At 37.2% G+C, this 21,270-nt stretch overlaps 1 protein-coding gene across 2 annotated transcripts in view; it reads right to left on the bottom strand.

Moving 5' to 3' along the window:
• prkcaa (protein kinase C, alpha, a) overlaps positions 1-20,566 on the bottom strand; it is a 123,360-nt gene extending 102,794 nt beyond the window's left edge. Inside the window, exons 1-2 of one of the 2 annotated variants that reach the window (XM_017435192.3) lie at positions 20,208-20,566; positions 17,948-17,979 (exon numbers count right to left, since the gene is read on the bottom strand). In XM_017435192.3, coding sequence (XP_017290681.1) covers positions 17,948-17,979; positions 20,208-20,374 — 199 coding nt within the window. In that variant the 5' untranslated portion in view covers positions 20,375-20,566. The remainder of the gene's footprint in view (positions 1-17,947; positions 17,980-20,207) is intronic. The other variant, XM_017435193.3, reaches the window with a different exon arrangement.
• Between the last annotated feature and the right edge of the window lie 704 nt (positions 20,567-21,270).

Raw genomic sequence — 21,270 nt, 5'->3', positions numbered from 1 at the left:
CTTAATGATATTGTAGACATTAGGTAATATATTCAGCAAGTATTAGATTTTATTAAGTATAGTATTTTATTAGAAATCAGGTCTCTCTTGCAAATGAGTCCACGTGGCTCAACGAGACTAACCTGTATAAATAAAGGTTGAATGAAAAAAAAAAGTACTTTTACTTTTAATACTTAAGTATTTTTAAAAGCAAGTACTTTCTTACTTTTACTTAAATAAAAATGTTAAGGTGGTACTTCTACTTTTACTGGAGTACATTTTTGTCTGTTTATTTGTACTTTTACTTAAGTACAGTGTTTGAGTACTTTCTCCACCACTGATTATAATGCATTCCATTCCTTTATTATTGGTCCCATGCTGTTTTGAATATGTGTGAGTTTGGGACACACACAAAAAAAGATGTTGTGCTAATAACACAAAATATATAGGTGTAAAGAAAAACAGATGGACAGAAATGTTAAAACCAGTTATTAAATAATACTGTTGAACAGTAACATTACACAACCAACCAACCTACTTCCTATCCAACAAAACTTTTGTTGAGGTCTAGACGATGTTGTACTCCATTGGCTTTAATCCTCAACTATTGGGATTAAATATAGGGATTATACAGCCATGCAGACAGTAAACAAAAGACATAATGGCAAGAGGATGCAGGCTTAGCAAAAAGACACACATGGCTGTCCACTCTGTGCACAAAACAAGAAGTGTGGCACACTCCAACACACATCAGATTCTTTTCCTAACCATTTATGACAGGAACAGTTGGAAAAAAATAAATACAGCTCCAACACCTTTCCCCCTCATATTGTATATCCGTTATGATTCATTGCTGAGTCACCATGTGGACAACAACATGTACTCCCATCTCACTTAAGCGGTCCATTTGTTTTTCCACTCAACCTACAAACAAAACTAAATGCTGCATGATTTAGAGCCATCTAACAGGCAGGTGATTTCAAATAGAATCCCATTCACATAAAAAGTGATTTGAATACTGGTAGTAGTGATCAAACCAATATTGTGATGCAATTCTAATGTTTACCTTTTAGTTTTGGTTTTGAGAGCTCAGAATTATGGATGGTTTCAAAAAGAGTGATTGAAAAATGTCATTATCATCCACCACCATGATCATTTAACCCTCCTGAAGCCCTCAAAAGAGAGAGAGAGAGACAAAGAGAGGTAGAGACGCCCTGGTAACTTTGGGTCAATTTGACCTGAAGGCAACCAGCGAAAAATGAGGTTGAATGAAGGTTTTTAACACATATTCTGAGCGCTAACAGATTACATGTCTTTGTTTAAAACTTGCATTCCTTCAGAGAAAGCTACTTTTTATTGTTCTCTGAAATAAGCTTTGGAAATGCTGTAGTCAAAGTCAAATTTATTTATATAGCACTTTTCAGCAACAGGGCAGTACAAAGTGCTGTACAACATGCAAACATAAAAATACAGTCATAAAACACACATAACGATATCGAAAGTATATAGAGCTAAGCATATCTAAAACATGAGACACTAAATAAGACTAAGTCGTACTAAAGATAAACCAAAGATAAATTGAGGAGAACCAAACTACAATATAACATAAACTAAACTAGAGTTTAAAACCCTCAGCCAAACAGGAGCCATATAGTTGCTTTACTTGATGCGTACACTAATGATGTTAATTTGTGTAATGTGTAAAAAAAACATGTATATATTGCAATATTATACAAAATAGTTGAGATGTAATCATCTCAACTATGATCAATTTAAAATGCTGCAAATTCATCCTCTTATCCACCATGTTGCACTGTTATATTAATCCTGCAGCTCAGAAAGGACAAACCAAGGCCTGTTCTGGTTTGAGAACAGGCCTTTTGTGTTTTGTTTTGTTTTGTTTTTTTTTGTTCTCCCCATAGTTTTGCTTCACACATAGATTGGTGGGGTAAAACTGAAGGTATTTAGTTAGTCTCAATCAGCTGATTTTTGGTTCTTATATGTCCTTAACATCTAGAGTTTGGATTGTTAAATATTTTATTTTGTTCTTTCATTTCCTTACAAATATTGGAAAAGTAAAAGAGGAGACATGAAGTAGTCTGACATTAACAAAAATTAAAACACAGACCAATAAAAAAAAAAACTTAAATCTCTCACTGCCAGAACATTATTTTCCCTATTTTTACTAAATCAAGGGCAATATCACAGACACAGCATTTATGTTTCCTTCTACAACCAGATCAGTTTTTATGCACCCAATGAGAAAAAGGTTGGTTTTATTCCGTTCATTGTTTTTGTTTTATGTTTACAATATCAACTTTAAGGGGCACAAGTCTCATTTTCAAGGCAAATGGATTCTGAAATATTAGCAATCTTAATCAGGCTTAACCAATGTAATAGGAGGATCTGTTAGAAAAACAACATGTGCTTTTCAAAGTAAGGACTTGGAAATATATTGGTTTTAGAATTATCCTACTTCCCAAAGTAAAGTCAGTTTTCATGATTTTTTTCTGATTATGATGTTCTAAAAAAACAAAATGGGTCATTCAAGCATAAGTATATCTTACTGTCATTTCATTTGCATATTTTCAACTAAAAAAAGTCACATCATTTATATCAAATTAAAGACACTGTTGGCAAGTCGGCTCTAGTTAATAATGAATTTGTGTTAATCAGTTTCTTCATTAGTCAAATCTGTCTGGAGAAAAAAAAAAGTCTAACATTCTTACATTCATTTATGCATTAAATTATCTATTTAAGTAGCCCTAAATAGCCCTAAATGACCAAAAAAAGTCAATTATTTTTACTGACAGATTATTCAGTCAGAATGAGGAGTTTAGACAACCACGAATTAGTTAATCTCCTGACACTAATTCTTACTAAGAATCTTGAACTCACAGTGTTCGACCTGTTCCAAACCAAAGGCTGCAGGGACACTGTAATAACCAAGAACTCCTGGAGTCTTGGTTAGGTTTTACATTTGCCTCATGCATTTATTCTGTTACTGGGGAGAAAATAAAAAGGGCTACAGCAAACTGATGAAACCAGACTTCACCCAGTTTTTCATCTTATCAGCATGATGTATCCTGTTTGATTAAGGTGAAGTATAAAAGCCGTTATCTTTAACAAAGAATGTGGGCAGACAGGCCTCTGATAAAGCAAACGATCAATAGTTCCTCCATAAAACAAAGGCAGCTGTCAATGAACAGGGCAAACATGAACTTTATATTTTAGTTTTTTTTTTTAATATTAGTTAATTCAGGAAGTTGGTACCAACTGTCAAATAGTATGAAAAAAATTGGAAATCAGGCGATGAATAGATGGATGGACAGATTGTGATAATAATCTCACACAGTTAGGGTTGTAACATTCAAGTTTTTATTACTGTTTTATTACTCTTACTCTTGAATCTGCGACTTACTCTTTATTACTTACTCATCAATATTTAATTTAATGAAAGACACTGAGTACAAGACGGTTCACTTGTTGCAGAGGCCGAGTAGACAAAACAAAACAATGCAGTCTGACAGAGATTGCTTTGATTCTGCATACAAACAGAAAGTTGTGTGATTGTTGAATTATAAGACGCTGCTACAGGCCTGTGCAACATATGCATAATATCAGAAAAGGTTTCGTGAGTTTTAACAATAGTATAAATGTGTTAAATTACACACAGGTTTAGGTCCAAATAAGAGTTTTAGGTTTTAGTCTTCACAATGCTGTTGGGTCACAATGCTGTTTTTGGATTCCTAACATTTTTACAGTCGAAAAACATCTCATGCATAACGAAAAGGCTCTTTGTGTCACTAGGGTAAAGTTGCCAGCCAGCATAATCAATTTTAAGTGGGTGTCGCTCATTTATGACTATAACTCTCCCCTTCCCATTTGCCTTGTCTTTTGTTCTTGACACAAACCCTTCCACAGCTCTTCCATTAGATAATGCCATTATCACAACAAAACTCATGGCAATTAAACACAGATTACGCAACCATTCAGAGCCTGTGCATTAGTCTGCGCTCCATCATGGAGCTATCTAATACACCTCTAATGCATTCAGACAGTAATATCCTTCTCTAATCCTTAGTAATGTTCAGAGGGGCACCTCCCCACGGATTAACCAAACTCACTCAGTTTTAAAAGCATTCTGGAAGGTAAATCTTTTATTCATGTCTTTCAGAGAAAAAAAAAAACTTTTTTTTTCCCAAAGTGCATCATTTCCTCAATAATACTCTGCAAGAAAACTCAGGTCAGCAGTTTTTCCAAACTGGTTTCAGTTCCCAACTTGCATCCTAAATTGCCTTGATTCCATAATGTCCCGCAGTGTGCGTTACAGTTACTGTAAGGATCAGTGTTTCTGATGTTTCTGAGTTATGTATTGGGAAAATCGACATTGCATACTTGTGTGGCAAATTCTAAACACTTCAGCAAACTGTTGATTGCAGACATTTTTAGTTAGGAAGTATTTTAGTACATTATTTTACACACACACACACTCAGCTGTTGAATGTTGTTAGGTCCCTTTACATGAACTAAGTATTTCAGGGCTTTTTTTTAACCATTTTGTCTGTTGGATTTAGGTTAAAATGTTGACTTGGCCATTTAGTATGTTTATGTAAAGTCCAGCAAACTAATGCAGCAAAATGGCCAGCAAACTGTGCACTTCCACACACAGGCCAAATGCACACTGTGTTGGTCAGGCTTACCAACTCACATATGGCTGTAACTACTGGTGATGACTGAGATGATGGAGCTCAATGAAATTTATCATCATCAGGATTATTCAGCAGTTAGTAATCCATGAGTGACTTTAGTGCAACTGATTACAGCGCTATGGCAATTTTACAATGTTTTAATGCACCAAAAGAGCTGGGGTGTTCAGTAAATCAACATGAGGGGAAACATAAAAGCCTGGAGGCTTATTTAATCCATGCTCTGAATAACTACAGTTAACAATTCTCATGCAAAATGCACAATAAATGTAAAACAACATAAGCGGTTACATTTACAACCTTAAATCTGGTTTCTACCTTATTCAAATTTTATTACAAGCAAGTAAAAACACAAGAGTAAAAAAGCATGACATATACACATTAATATGTTCCAATTTATATTTAGTTTTATAATTTGTTCCCATTTAATAATTCAATTTATTTGCAACTGGTAAGATCCAATTTCATGAGACCTTTGTTACAGGAAGACAACTGGCCATACAGACTGATTGAAAACAGAACAAAATCCCAAACCACATTAAGAGTTTCAGTGATTTTCTTTATCAAATTGCCGTACAGATGCCTCTTATGTCTAAAGTAAAGGTTATGCCCATTTCGATTTTCTTCAAGCCTGCCATTTCAAACTGATGGGATGAACACTACCCAATGAATACCCAATGAACAGCTATATATCCACAATAATATTAAAGACCAGCACTAATCAATAAACAATAAGAGTGTATTGTGCTTAGAGGTTGACCTCTGGGGATTCCTGAAGAGCAGTAGCCATCTGTTTAAAGCAGCACTAAATCTGAAGGCTTTATATAATTGCACGGGCCAACATAATGCCACAGTTAAATGGCAGTGAGGCAGGTGATCCAGCTTAGGACTAATACATCCTACCGAAAAACCCTCCTTTCCGTATAAAGTTGTTTGTGCTACAGCATCAGTTCAGATGTGCTGTTATGAATTGTTTCGTGCTGCTCACACTCAGGCCAAAGATTAATCCCAGTAAACTTGCACACCTTTAAAATAACAGATATTTTTTTAGTTCTCATTCACAAAATAAACACTCTGTCTTAGTATGTAAATTTGAGTGCAAGCTCATATTAAGCTCCCATCAAGCACATGTGATACAGATCTGCTGACAAGAATTATTGTGTCAGCCATCTAAAAGTGCAACTAACCAAAATTGCAAATGTTTCTTGCACAATTGTTTTTTTGTTTTTGAGTCAAATTTGCAAGACGTTGAGGGTTTGAAGTAGCATGAACCCAAAGGAAGTAAGATGGTTTACAGGGCGGACACTTGTTTCTGTAAGTGTAACAGAATAATAATAATGAGAAAAAAAACAACTTTGCAAGTAAAAATACAATCTATACGAGACATTTAACATGCAAACTATTTAGCATGTTGGAAACCAGGGTCATAAAAAGTATCAGGGCAGAATGATACTGTCATAAGACAACTTTAAAGGTCACAGTTATGATCAGAATTATTGGATTCCCCAAATTTTAAATACCAGGCAATTTTTATTAAATTATAGCCGTTTTGTGTTTGCTAAAGTTGATTAGTTCTGGTAGCAATCTTAAATCGAGTTAACTCTGAAAGTCAATTAGATGTAGACATACATTCAATGATTACATTCTGTGAGTTACATTAAAATTTGTTCATTGATTCATGAGATATATGGCTAACATGACAGACTAATGTGCACACACACAAACACAAACACAGAAATTTTGCTTATGCTTGAGTTTACTCATGCTGGGTAACATATTTTCTCAAAAATACCTTTAACAAACCATGAAGGGGTTTTTCTCCACTTTAGAGTTTAATTTTGTCATCTAGAAACAAACTAACACACCATAATTTGTTTTTTTGTCTATACATCGATATACCAAAAACAATTTATCCAGGAAGGTTTTTGCAAACATTACTCTTACCATTTTCTACATTAATGTGAGTGATTGTGTTCTTTTAATCTTCCCTACTAAAACTATATTTTGTTTGGTGGTATATATACAAAATTCTGACTAGCATGATAATGTACAACCTTAGACTAATGTGAAATGCTAAATGACAGAATGCTATTATTTTAAAAGCTTTATGAAGCCCATAGTCACAAATCCCTATTACACATATCATATAAGAAAGAGGCTTTAAATGTGACTTTAATAATCTAAATGGACAACTAAAAATTGGTGAAATAGTCATGAAGAGTTATACAAAGGAAGACTTTTTAATCTAATAACCACAAAGCAGTGCATTAGTAAAGGGCAATCTGTTTTTGATAGATAATGTAAACACTAGAGTCATATAAATGTAGTTGTGAGTTTCCAATTTTTTTTGTTTCCATTTGTTCTCAGTTTCATGAAAATGCTGCATAAAAACAGAGAGCAACATATTCCAGTTATAGCACTGGCAACAGCAAACCAACAACAATAAAATAAAAAAAAGAAGTCACACTTTTTTACTGAAAGTGCACAATGCTTTGTGTATGTGAGGGAGATCACATGTGATAAAAAGAACCCTCCACCTCCCACAAAACCAAAGTGTTAATTGAAGCAAAAGTGTCTCAGTTTTTCAGCTATTTCAGGTTTATGTCAAAAGGGGTTTGCAAATATATAACAATAAAAGAAGCCAGATGCTTCCTTGGTCTTTGGTAATTGTCACAAGTAACATAAAACATTACTGAAATAAAAAGGCTAAAGATTGCTATGACAAATATGATCTGTTTTCCAGTCTCATAAAATGGGCTAGCCACAATAAATATAAATTACAACCACTCTTTACGAGCTAAAGTGGAAGCTGAGACTCGAACACTTTAGCTTACTGTGGTGTGTCTGGAGACTCTCAACTTGAATCCTTTACAGCGCAGCTGCCAAAAACATCCTTCTGCAGCAACTAAGGATCACCAAGCCAAGACAAAACACAAAGCTACTGGCAGAACATTCTCTCAGTTCTGCATGTCAACAAACATGTATTATCCAAACAGAATGACAAATTAAGGCTTACTAAAGATTATGTTTTTATACCATAACTTCTAAACTAAGTCAATTAAATGATTTTATGCTTACAAGAATAAAAACTAAGTAAACTATAATTCTGCTGAAGCATTTTTGACAGTTTTTAAACAGCTACAAACAGCTGCTGTCTTCTATAAACCATAAAATATCACACTCATCTAATAGAAGCTGAAATCTTAGTCCAAAAAGATCCGTTGTGGGACTAAAACATAATGAATTAAAGGCCTAACATTCCTTGAAGGAATTCATATCTTCCTCAGCCTTTCATGCCAGTGTTTTAAACTTATATAATATTCTGATGAGAAATGTGTCAGGTGTGGCGGAGAGCGAGGCGAATTCAATTTGCAGACTCGTGATTGAGAGTTCAAAAAGAAAAACTAATTAAAAAAAAAAGAAGAAACAAAAGCCGACATGGCAGCAAAACATAACTAAATACAAAAACATTAACAAAATCCAAAGTAGCCAAAAACCACAAAACGCAAGACATGAGGGGACCCAGACAGCGCGTGAAAGCAGCAATGGACCAGTGACAAGTGAAGGAGGTGACCAGGTTTTAAAGCCAGTGGGTGATTAGGACAAGTGGACACAGGTGAGAGATTACTAATCCGGGGCAAACCCAATACAAAAGAAACTTAAAGAATAACTTCAACGAAACCCAAATCCTGTCAAAACGATGGAGTTATTTGTTTTTGTCAAACCTTGATAAAAGGCCGTTAGATGTGATGTCTCTCAGCTACGACTACAAAAACATTTTAGATCAATCTGTTTATATTTGTTGTGTTTGTTAAGGTCGATTAGCTGTGGAAGCCATCTCGAATTGGGTTGACTCTAAAAGTTAATCAGTTGTAGATGTACATCCAGTGATTACTTTCTGAGGGTTTCATTAAAATCCTTCGTAAGTAATTTGTGTGATATTTTGTTGACACCACAAGCAAACCCGCACACAGACACGGCAAAACACTATTGCCCTTTCATCTTCGCTGGCGGGCAATAACTACATTGTGTGTTAACCACTGCAGGTATAAATAGTAAACACAGACTTTACGTTAAAACCAAAGTATTTTCCCATCTGGTAATCCCATGTTTAAGGCACAAATTTGAAATCAAGGAACTTTAACGTGTCAAACTATGAACAGTGATGTTTTCCTACACTGTGCCTTTGTCTTCCATCTGTTCAAAGAGCATCAGACAATTCAAACCACTTCGATTCCCAGTGACATGAGCCTTACAGCCGGAACATAGACGTCATCCCACCCTTGACTGCTCAGTTGGTCCCCTTCCTGAACTAAAATCCTCTTATCAAGCTGTGAGGCAGATATGACCTACAATAGCATGCAATCAGGTACTGAACTAGGTAGTAAAGTCTCATAAAATGCAATTGTTTGAGGATGTAGTTCAGAGGATGTAGTTTGTGCCTTGGTACAAGCTGGCAGGTTTTTTTTATTTATGCAAACATCACCTTTCCCAATGACAAACACATTAGAACTATGAGGCACATTTTGAAGCCAGCACAGCATTTTCCACAAATGCATAGTAGAAATGAAGGTGATAAATAATGCAGGCCGTCATAATGGATTAGTCTAATCTTAATGCAGTTGCTCTTAATTGATTGTCGTGAAACCGGAAGAGAGACAAGAGACTTTCAGGGAAATCTAAAATGCCCATACTCTTTACAATGTTGGTCAACACCGAGCTGCCAGCTTGCAGTCTGAATTTGAAGAGCCATTATTAAGGCTTTGTTCTATTGTAACTAAAAAAAAAGTGAGCAATTTCTGTTTGCTTTTAGCTTTCCTCGTATATCTGAAATCAGACTTTGGTGCTGATTCTGTCTGATCTGTTTTTTTAAACACCTCTGATCAGGTATTATTTATTAATAGGTGCCAAAGAGAATAGATGGGGTGACATATCTAATGCTGCTCATGGACTTCATATGCCACAGTTAGTTTTACAGAGGAGCTCATGATTTTTTGCACTCAAGGATCAAATAAAAAAGGTATATAAAAAGTAACAGCCTGGAGTCAGTTTGAAACATTTTCTTCAGTGAATAAAAAGTCAGAGTAAGAAGGCTTTCACAGCGGGGGAGGCTTTAGCTCTACTGCTGGCTCTTCACCTGTCAGAGATGACATTTCTCTCTCTGTGCATCCCTTTAAAACGCGCTGAAGTCTATTGTGCACGACATAGTCCTTGACGGGTGTCAATCAAAGTAATGACGTCCTTTCTTAAGAGCAGCAGTTTGTCTCAGCGGACATGAAGGGCCTGCTAGCCAGTGAAAGGAAAGCACTTCAGCCAAACTGCCAATTTATTACGAATACTGTTTAAAATTCTTAGTGTGCACTTTTTTAAAAATTCTCTAAATTCTTAGCAGGAATAGGAGAGATTTAAAGTTCTCAAGACTCCTTTTTATACAGCTGTCTGATGGTATCTACTTAGTATCTTTTCAACTGATTCATAAAATATGTCTTTTACAATTGATGTGTTTTACGAATGAAGAAAAGATGAGAAATCAATTAAATTTCTGTTTTCCCTTTTTTGAAAGCTAATTAGATGAACTGTATTCTTAATTCATTAGCATTGTGATACCATCCAGTTGTCTCAGCACCAGGGCAATTATATTTGTGTACTGCACAGTCTGCAACTATTTTTATATTTTTTCATTGACTGAATTAGATTAGTGAATGTGCAACTGTTAGATAAACATCTAAAACAACAATGTCAGGGCCTTCACAGCTGAGACTAACATGAATAAATAGGAACCATACTGGAACTAAAGGGATCAAAACAACAGTTAAGCCCTGAAGTTATTTCATAGTACTGATATTGTAACCTTTGGCAATGTTTTTAAAGAAGACAATAAGGAAGCAGAAAAAGCACAATGGATAGCTTGCACTCGCAGCATATCCCCAGTCGAGCTGCTGATTTTATAACATCTGCTGAACATGTGTTCCCCAAATAATGCCCTTATGTAATCCGAATGTGGCCATCTACAAAGACAGCACAAATGTTGTTCTATAAACAGAATGAAAGTAATGCAGAGCTGTGTATATCTTCAGAAGACCAAGGAGCTTTTTCTAAATATAGTCTCTGCTCAACTCTGCTCCTGTCACTCTCTGTCCCATAAACACCCACTCAAACACACACTTAAGTGACATGATGCCCCCTCTTTTGCTCCTCTCCATTTAAACAATCTCTGAATCTTCATACGTCTCTACAGCAGTCAGACTCTGAGCTAAAATGATATTAAAGTTGTGGTAAGGGATATTTAGCTCCAGACGCTACAATGGTGCATTGTAGAAAACAGAACATCCTGCTAAAAACAAATGCTTGATGAGATATTTCCTGTTTACAATATCAAGAGTTGGAAAGACTGCTTATGTGTATGTGGGTTTGTGCAGCGTGCATAAAACAAAACAAAACAAAAAAAAGGACCTCTGATCTTTACTCTGCCACCCAGGGTTAAGGTCAGAGGGTGAATTTGTGACACAGAATAATAAAGAAAAACAAGAGCTTATTTGTTACAAACAATTCCGCTGTAGTTCATAAAAACTAAATTAATTTGTCTTTGGAGAAAGTACACTGTTGCTTTAGAAGAGAGAGAGAAAATAAAACAAGAAGAACAGACAAAACAAAAGCCGGATCACTACAGCAGTGAAGCTAAAGCAACAGATGTTCCGGTGTGGGCATGGTTTCACAGCCGGAGCTAAAGCCGAGGGCTTATCAGAATCCCAGGACGAAAGGGATTTCATATCTCAGTCGTGAACGATTAGATTCCACAGACAATCATTCGGATTTTCTGGAGCTGAAAATCTCTATACTTGTTTAAGTAAATTAATATAGGAAAATGAAAAGAAATAAAGAGAATTTGATTGTGAAATTATCCAGATGGTTTACTACTTCAAATGTCCTTTGGGGTTTTGAAGCTTAGTTTTACTTTCTGCTTTTAAACATCTATATAAATAAATGAACTGTTCTGAAAATGAAAACTTATTGTGGGGAATAACATAAGTCAGCAACAAGTTTTATTAAGCTTGATATTTGCAGGTTTGAATAGATTAATGCATGAATGAACAAATCTTTATCGAATCAGCCTTATCGTTTCAGTTTGTTGGCCCCGATGTTTTCAGGCTTCTAATGACTTTTTTGTGTCGAAGAAATGATGCAGGGATACAACAATCCCGAGCTGTTTCAACAGCTTTAAAACTGCAAGTGTAGCTAAACAGTAAGAAGCAGTAGAAGCGTTTACACATTTTAAGCCGTGTGAAAAGTGGCTACAGAAAGTCAACAAAGGGCTTTACTGAAATTGCACTTTAACCAACACGTACATGAAGATCTGAGTGCGGTCTGAACACTGAGCTGTGTGATTTTGACAAGGCTAATGAGCATCACTGGATGATGAGGGAAGAAAACATTTGTAGCTAAGATTACAACACCTTCAAAGTTTGATATAACACATCAAACACTTATAGTTATTAAAAGCGCACAGAATAAGGTTGGACTGATCTCATCACCAGTTTTCATCTTAATGTCATCAGGCAGTTCTTTTTCTTTAGGAGGCTTTATGCAATTTTCATTTCTCATTATGCACTTATTACAAACAAAGCAAGCAAATAAAGCAAGGTTATCAAAGTCACCATGCTTGGCTAGACATGTAGCACGCGCGCGCGCGCGTGTGTGTGTGTGTGCGTTTGTGATTTCTTTCTTTCTCTTGGGAGGCTGGGTTTCTTCAAAACAGCAATGCTCATTAGCTATACGAGATGAGAAAATTATAAGGCCTCAGGTGAATTTGGTAGTGATAATTTGCAAGTAAGCCATTGAGAAATATGTAGATAATTTTCAAGAAATTACTGTGCAATGAAACTATGTCAAGGCACCCAACAAACTGTCTTTATTACCATCAGAAAATGAGACTTTTGAGACCAAAACATTGCAGGAAACGCCTTTTTCTTAGGATAACAAAAATGAGACTTTGTGAAGCCTTCTGGTGCTCTCACATCCATTTTTTATCTCTTCTCTTTGTTCAAATGTAGCTTCTGAAGGAAATTACTCCAAATTTGAAATAATAGTCGGCAGAAAGAAGCCGTTTTCAGGATTGATTTTTTTTAGTTTTACGATCATTTTCTCCAGAAGCCAGCAGAAACGTGCGTTTCTGAGTAAAGCTGCTTCAAATAAGCATTACCACAATTAGATGGACTCGAAAGCAAGTTACGAAGATAATTTCAGAAAGGATCAATAATGCGGGACGGAGCTCTACAAATGGTCTCATGTTTTAGCTTACAGTCGATGGAAACGGTTAGTCTGGTGTCTACAGAAAAGTGCACAACGGCAAACCTGGTCTTAAACCTTTCACAGCATGGTTTATTTCCACAGGAAGTGTTTTCAACAGAGACAAAACAAAATAGTTCTCGGTGAAGAAAATCTATGGAAAATGCTAAACAAACCACCAGGTGACAAAAATATCCCATTTCATTTCCATGAATTAAAAGTGATGCGATCGTAGATTTAAAATACAGTTCCACCAAATCAGCATCTATTTTGGTTGTTTCTTGCACACATCTTCATCAAATTTGCTTCCTATTAATTTATGATTGCATCACTCCCAGCCCAGGACAGTTGGGTGCGTTCCTTTTCAGTCAGCTAGGCTGTGACCCGGCTAGAAGTGATGACGAGTGGCAAGGAAGGAGATCCCTCTTAAATAACAGGAATAAAAAAATTAAAAAATTACATTTGTCGGCAGGGGGAAGTGTCACCTTAAATCAGACGGCCTGTCACAGCAATAGAAGTTAATTACCTTGCATAAATGTGCACCAGAGACGTGAAAAACATTGGAAATCACCCGCTGGTTCACACAGAGCCTGTAATTCATCGTATTCAGCAGACTCGTTGACTTCATTCGTCACGGCTGGACCTTGGCACCACGGCTTTGTTTTGTTCACATCAGTCATGTGTAAATTTTGTACATTTATTTGCTCTTGGCATGTAAAAAAAAAAACTGAAAAAGCTGCCGCAGAATCAGACATTTTAGACAGCAATGATCACTAAAAAACAACTGCAAAACTCTGGAGGGACAGTGTGGGAAAGAAATCTTAAAAATCAGAATCATAAGATGAAACTGAAAGTCTGAATCAGAAAACTGTGATTGGCGCATCTCTAATAACAATATAATCTATATCCTCCTTGAAGAGGCCATTTGGTGTAGAAACCTTGATAACTTGAGCATCGCCATACTCACACTTCTTTTAATAATTATAAACACAGGTGTCCTCAAAGAGAGCACTCGACTCTCCGACACCTGGGTTCGCTCAGTGTCCGACTAAATTCAGTGACTTGCTGTGAATATATTTAGCTGATTGAATATGAATCAGGTCACAGAACGGGATTAACTCTGGAGGATTAAACCTTGATAAACCACAACTTTGAGTACTAAAAACTAAACAGAAACCTTCAGTCTACCCCCCATCAGCCTAACTTTCTTGGCCTCCTGAGAAAATCAGACCTTCACGACATTTGAATGGTAAATCAGCTGAGTGACATGAGTACAAATGGCCTGGCTGTCCTGCAGCATCATCTAAGTGGGGATTTGAGAGCTGCACAAAAACAGCAGGCCAGACGCTTGAAATAGGACTCCTGAGCAAAAGTAACCGGGGGACGACATGCGCTCACAATCAGATAACATCTGAAAAAGGTAGCTGTTTCTTTGTTTGCAAAACACTGACTTTTCTGCAGCACTTTAATCTAAGTGTAATATTACAATGTTGGATAGCTTTCATTTTTTTGGTCATATTGAGAAAAGTATACTCTTTAAATTGTGTTGCACAGTAAACAAGCATTAAAACAATCTAGAGTTTAATGTATGAAGAGATTATTTGGTTCACCCAATCAGTTAATTTACTTATTTCTGATGTAATTCATTATTTTCTGTATAACAAGTAATAGCATATATAAAACTAGCCCTCAAAGCTTTCAAAAGACCAAAAAAACACATTCAGGTGTCCTTTTTTATCAACCCAGTTTACAGATATTGAGGTAAAACTTGGTGTGGTAGCAGCTGAGAGTCATTCAAAACCCATATTCTGAGGGCTAACCCATCTCGCAATATCGCGCGAGATTCACAAGGTTTGACCAAAAAGAATACTGTCTAACTCTATACCTTCTCATAAGATGATCTTAGTCTAAATCTCTGGCATGAAAGGTGTCAGGCGATATGCATTCCTCCAACAAATGTCAGGCCTTTAATTGTTTTGTCAACATTTAGTTCAAAAGCACCATTTGATATAAAAGTGGCATTCCAGCTGACCAATAGTGATGTATTTCTTACATATTTATTTACAAAATGTCCTGAAACCAGAAAAAAAAAAAAAAAGAAAAAAGTCATGTGCATGAAAAAAGGGGATCTTGAATGTTTGACATTTAATTTTAAGTGATCAAACCTTTTCAATTTAGGTTTATATTAAACCTCACTTAATGATGTAATACTGCACGCCCCGGCCTATTCTTAGAAAAGAGACATTTACGGGGCTGAAAATTAAATGTCACTCTAGTTATAGAAATGCCACTCTCCCGTTTATCACTGTGTCATTCAAGCAGTGGCTGAGAGGCTCGCGGGCTCCACTGGAGAATCTGACCCTCATTTTATGGGAGTTAAGTTTAATATTTGATGACCGAGTGCACCTTTAAAACGGGAACCTTTCTTTCTTTGAATAGCTGCAGAGTAACCAATCACCTTCATCTCGATAAGGCAGGAGCATTATTTATGCAACAGGTCAAGGCATGGATTTATGATGGGGGGGAGAGAAAAAAAAAAAGCAGAATTCAGCCTTTCAGAAGTGAGCTTGGTGCAGAATGCAGAAGGAAAAAGGTCCGGAGCACTTCATATTTTGTTGTGTCTTTCCATCGGCTCAGTTCATTATCTCCTGTATCAAAAAACTGTGACGGTGACAATGAGGCAAGATGAAAATGACAAGTAGCTGTGAAAACAGACGAGGGGGTTTAGAAACATGCTGACGATAATGTTAGGTTGTGGAAAAAACATGCTGGTTTATCAACACTCCAACACCTCAGACTGACTCATTACCGAGTCTGGTTTCAGGCGAGAGCTCGGAGAAGGGTGCATCTCACTTCTGTGAGAGGAGATCACGTTAAAGCGTGGGCGTCAGGTTTTTTTAGCTGTCATGTTCCGGGGGTGGCGGGGTAATGGATTTACATGTAGACATGGGCTAATATGCATGTTCCTATACGGTTTCACTTCTCGTGAGCCCATGAAAACTGCACGCTGCACCCATGAACCCTCTACATTTAGCGGTAATGATTCAGTTACGACCTCTGGATGCCTCGCTCTCAGGAGAGGTGATGCTGAATCAGTGAGATCAAACTACTTCTCTAATAAAGTGTTTATCTTCAGCTTTCCAATAGGCTGTCTGTCTCCTGCTCCAGTGAACCACTTCAGAAGAGAAACCCTTCTAATTAGATCGTTTAACTGAACACAAAATAAACCGATCCTCCGGAGAAGGAACGAACAAACGAAAACAAACAACATATGAAACAATTAAAGGCCTTAAATGAATGCATATCACCCGCAGCCTTTCATTCCAGACTCGCATCGTCTCAGGTCAGGAAGTGACCAAGTTGTAGCCGTTTTGGTCAAACATTGAAAGTAAGATACATGATGCAAGATGTCGCGCTCAGAGCACATGCTGTGAAGGACTCTCAGCTACCACAACGTCAAATTTTAGCTCAAAACCTGTAAAACTGACTGAGTTGCAACCAGTTTTGTGTTGGCCAATGTGGAAACCATCTTGAAATGAATTGACTCTTAAAGTTAATCAGCTGTAGATGACTACCCAATGATTATTTTCAGAAAGTTTCTTTAAAATGCGTCCAGTGTTCCATGAGATATTTTGCTAACAGACAAACAGGGTTGACTCAAACATTTAATGCTACCGTTTTAAATAAAGTGTATTGCTTGGAGCATGTGTTGGGGATGACTATCAGCTACCACCACTTCAGATTTTAGCACATTTGTAAAACTTGGAACTATTTTTTTGCTTTTTAAGATAAGTTAGCGGTGGCAGCCATCTTGAATCAGGTTGTATCCAAAACTTCAACCAGCTGTAAATGAACTCCCAATGACATATTTTGCAATCAGACCAAAGATGATGCCAAAGATTGTTCAATGCAAACTGATAAAGTGTTGATTGTAAATACGTTTTGTGGAGTTTTGAACCACAAATCGCTCAAAAGGAACCTCCCTAGTTTGCTTCTACGTTTACATGAGTATCCCCTCACAAAGAATGTCGTGAACTTTTAAGTTTTTAACACAATAATCATGAAAGACGTCACAAATTCAGCAAACGTGAAAGCTTTTTAAACATTTTAGGAACAGTAACACTCCAGAGTTGGCTCCCTTTGGTGACAAACTCCGAACAATAACTTAATAATTAAGATTTTCTCCATTTTATGTCCAAATTTAGATCTGCAGCGAGCTCGTTTCCTCTGCGACGTGGGCACTTTCAGCCAGAAGTTGGCAGCCGCGGAGTTTTCCGCATTAGGCGAGCAGAAAAGATGATGGGAAACCATCCTCAAAGATGCAGAAGATGATGAGACTCGTTCAAGCAGAGGAATCTGTCCACGTCTGCGAACTGTGCTGCACTTCCTTTTTCTTTTTCTTCTTATGGAAATATTTTGTAAAAACAGAATTAAATGTGAGTTTGTCGTCTTCTCAGTCCAACCCTTTGCTCTCTTTTGGACAAACCTCTCTTTCTGCAGGCTTTATTTCTTACTAAATAATTTATATTTTAAAGAAGATATTTTGTTGAGATAAGCAGTTAAGGAGCACGTTAAATTCCAGTTTTAGCTGTTAGCATCTGCTAATACTTATTAAACATTAAGTAACAAAGAACTGCTTGTGTTCTCACGGACAGCGAAAGCATCTCTTATTGGGTCACATAAATGTATTGTAAATCTGCGTTTAGACGAGCAGAACAGCCTGTAATGGTCAGTTTTCTTGATTTTCTCTTCTGTTTTTTTATTTTTCTATATTATTCTTGGGGTAAAAAAAAAAAAAAAAGAAAGAGAAGAAAAACAGCTACTGTCACCCTAACAATATTTAAGAAATCCCACATTCCAAAGACTTATCAGACAAAGAGCTGCAGAGAAAAGACTGAGAAAAGCAAAAACCTACACAGAACCCACTGTAAATGTCATGCACAATAGACAGATTTCCGCCCGTTTTGCTTTACCTTGGCACTGGAATCCTTGCTTTCCAAATCCCCTGTGGAAAAAAAAGAGACACAAAGAGAAAAAGAGAAGAATGAGTTGAGCAGTTCTTTACTGTTTAAACACAGATGTTCAGCGCAGGGACTCACACCTTTGAGAAGACACGCAGCTACTGAATGAGAGTGTTGCAGAAGTTTTGACATGTCTACAAAACTACAACAACTATTAATAACTTCAGACTAACTGTGCCTTTCATGCCACAGGTTCAAGGTAAGAGTTTGACGGAGTTTGTAGCAGTTTTGGTCAAACATTCAGCTCAGTATCTTTAGTTTGGGAGTCAGGCGTCCTTCAGTCACATATAGGCAGGTTTTCATGCGTCCACATGTCCTCTGGGCATTTGTTGCATGTTTCTCAGCATGTCGTTGTGTTTTTACTCTCTGCAGTGAGATTTCAAACAGCCGAGCCTCCCGCACGAGGGCAGGGTTCGAGCTCGAAAATAAAAGCAACGAGCTGTTTGCCTTCAGAATCACGTCGAGTGTGCGGTTTTTGCGCTAAGGAGCGGTGTTAGGCGGACCGCAGGTCACAGTGTAAACCTGCCAAACACCACACACACACACACACACACACACACACACACCCGGCAATAAAGGGCCTGAGATCACACACACCCACTACCAGCAGCAGCAGAGGGCTGGAAACGTGGGCGTAGCTCCAACCAGGCTGCCTGCTAAATCACTCCTCTCACATTCAAAGAAAAAAAAAACTAAAACTGTGAAAACTAATCCAAATTCTGGAAATTCTGGAACATACTTTTTTTTTTTTTACCAGGAATCTGCAAAGACTTTAGGAGCGTGTCAGATGAAAACATGTATTATTGTGTGCTTACGCTGACAGTAACTGCCTAAAATCTCTCCTCAGAACAAATCTTGAAGCAAGAATTTTCTTCCCAAGTACATAAACCGCCAGCTTCAGTGGTGGATTTTTTTTGTGTCTATTAGAAAAAGGGAACATATTAGTCATCCCAGTCCTAGAACCGGGCCAATCCCAGTAGCTGCACTGCAGTAATTTGTGCAACAACTCAAATAACATGAACATAACAGAAAAGAAAAACTAGCTGTCACTTGGTTGGACGATGACTCAGGAAGAAATGATTTTGTTTGATCTTTTTGCACAAATAAAGGGACAACTTATGACTAACTCATTTATTTCCACTTATTTCCCTTTAATTATCCTCAATTACCCCAATAAGACACTAAATACAAATTTGGTTTTAATCACTGCTTTTACATTAGAGGGAGGGTCTGCAACCTGTGGCTCTGGGGCCACAAGCAGCTCTTTGGTTTCTCTGCAGAGGACCTCTGGAGTTCTGACCAAAACAAATACAATACAGAAAAAGGCGTGTTTTCAGCAGTTCTCCTGTCCGGAAAACAGACTGATCGGTTTGCTTCATTAATCCAACCTCCAGCCGTATGTGCCTCTGAAATCCACCAGAAAATTCAACATTTTCAACACATTTCATGCCTGAAGCTGAAAGTGCTGCTTGTTTTGAACACATATTGATCATTCTGCAAAAATGTGGCAAGTTTGTTTAGTTTTTTTGGTTTTTATAAGGCCGAGAATTAAAAGTGCAAATTTGCCTTTTGATATGATTCATTAGAAATCATTCGGTAATTAAACATCCAACAGTCTGGACTAATCTTAACATCAGTTTACATTAGTTTAAAGCGGAAAACTTGTTAATTTTCTCAAAAATAAAAAAGCAAAAGCTTGCATAGCTCAGTGTTTCAATTAAACTGTTTTCTCTCTCTCTTCATAAGAGTTTGGTATTTGTAAAAACAAAAAAAAGTCAACTTAAAACGTGCAGAAATGCCAATTAGTGTCATCAGGTTATTCCAATCTTATATTTCATGATGTAATAAACTAGTTGGTCATCTGTAGTATGTATATAAAACCTAGTAAACTGTGCCAATCTGTATTTCAGTCTTCCAGCATGGTTTTGTGTGTGCAGAATGAGAGGATTGTTGTTTTCCCAGCCAGCAGGAAGAACTCCTCCCATCCAGCAGCAGGACACGATCCGGACACGCCGAGGAGCTGGAAGGGACGCATCGGAGGAAACCAGGGCTTAAAAGCCCGCCGTGGTGAGGCTGAGGTGTTTGGAAAGTGCGGAGGGGCCGAACTGCGGGTTCAGGAGCCCAGAAGTTGTTACATCATGAAGTTATCCGACATGCAACAGGAGGGTGGAGGAGGAGGAGGAGGAGGAGGAGGAGGAGGCGGCGGGCTTACCAGATGAAGTCCGTGCAGTGGCTGCAGAAAGTCGGCTGCTTGAAGAACCTGGCCGTGAATTTGTGGTTCTTCACTTCGTAGACGTTTTTTTGCCTCAGGGCTCCTTTTCGTGCGAACCTGTTCGCGACGTCCTCGGTGGACGTGTCGATCAAACTTACATCAGCCATGTCCACCTGGAGCACAAATCAACGCAGGGTGTTTGTTTGCTTTGTTGTTGTTGTTGTTGTTTTGCTCTCTGTCTGTCAGTCTGTCTAAAGGAGTTCCCTTCAGTGTGGAGCGGCGGTATTCACCGTGCTGACTGTCTGAGGGCTTTCCCTGCCTGTAGCTGCCACAGGGCTGCTGCTCCACTGACACTGACAGCTCCGCTACCGTCAAGATGGCGGCCCTGAGACCTACCGCGTCCGGTCAACGCCTTCAAAGTAAAAGCCGTTTTTAAAAATTTAATTAAAAAAAAAACGCTGTGCTTTTTTTTAATTACTATTATTCCTAACAAAGCCATATGCCTTTCCTATGGTAGTCCTAAAGGGATAGTTCAGATATTTTGAAGCGGGGAACGATTTGAAAATATTTGCTGAACTCAAAAGTAAAACAAATCATCTTGTTTCATTTTGTTTGTATATTTATATTTTTATCACAGTAACTGAATGTATTGTTGCTGTTTTTATTTTTGCTAGAATTTTTTTTTGTTGATAAAGAAGAAAGAACAGAAAAAAGTGAAACTGTTTTTGTTCATTTGTATCTGTTTGCTGGAATGAGCTTGCTGTGTAATTTGCCTGTTTTGCCCCCCTTTTTACATTTTAGAAATAAAGTGAATATGGTTGTCTTTACCACAACTTTCATCTGTAATTTTCAAGTCATTGTTACAATCTTTTCCATAAACTTGATTAAACGCACTTTAAATTGCCATTGCAATATGCCAAATAAATATTAATAATAACAATATAGCAAAAAAGACACAGATTTTAGGTTCTGTGGAGCGATTATAAACAATTAAAAGGATAAGCAACAGAAAAATGGTCCTACTTTAGCTATGTATATTCAAATCTTTTTTATTCTTATTTTC

This window comes from Kryptolebias marmoratus, linkage group LG3 (assembly GCF_001649575.2).
Source record: "Kryptolebias marmoratus isolate JLee-2015 linkage group LG3, ASM164957v2, whole genome shotgun sequence".
Taxonomy (NCBI): domain Eukaryota; kingdom Metazoa; phylum Chordata; class Actinopteri; order Cyprinodontiformes; family Rivulidae; genus Kryptolebias; species Kryptolebias marmoratus.
Note: the sequence above shows the minus strand (reverse complement) of the source record. Positions and strands in the feature narration are given on the sequence as shown.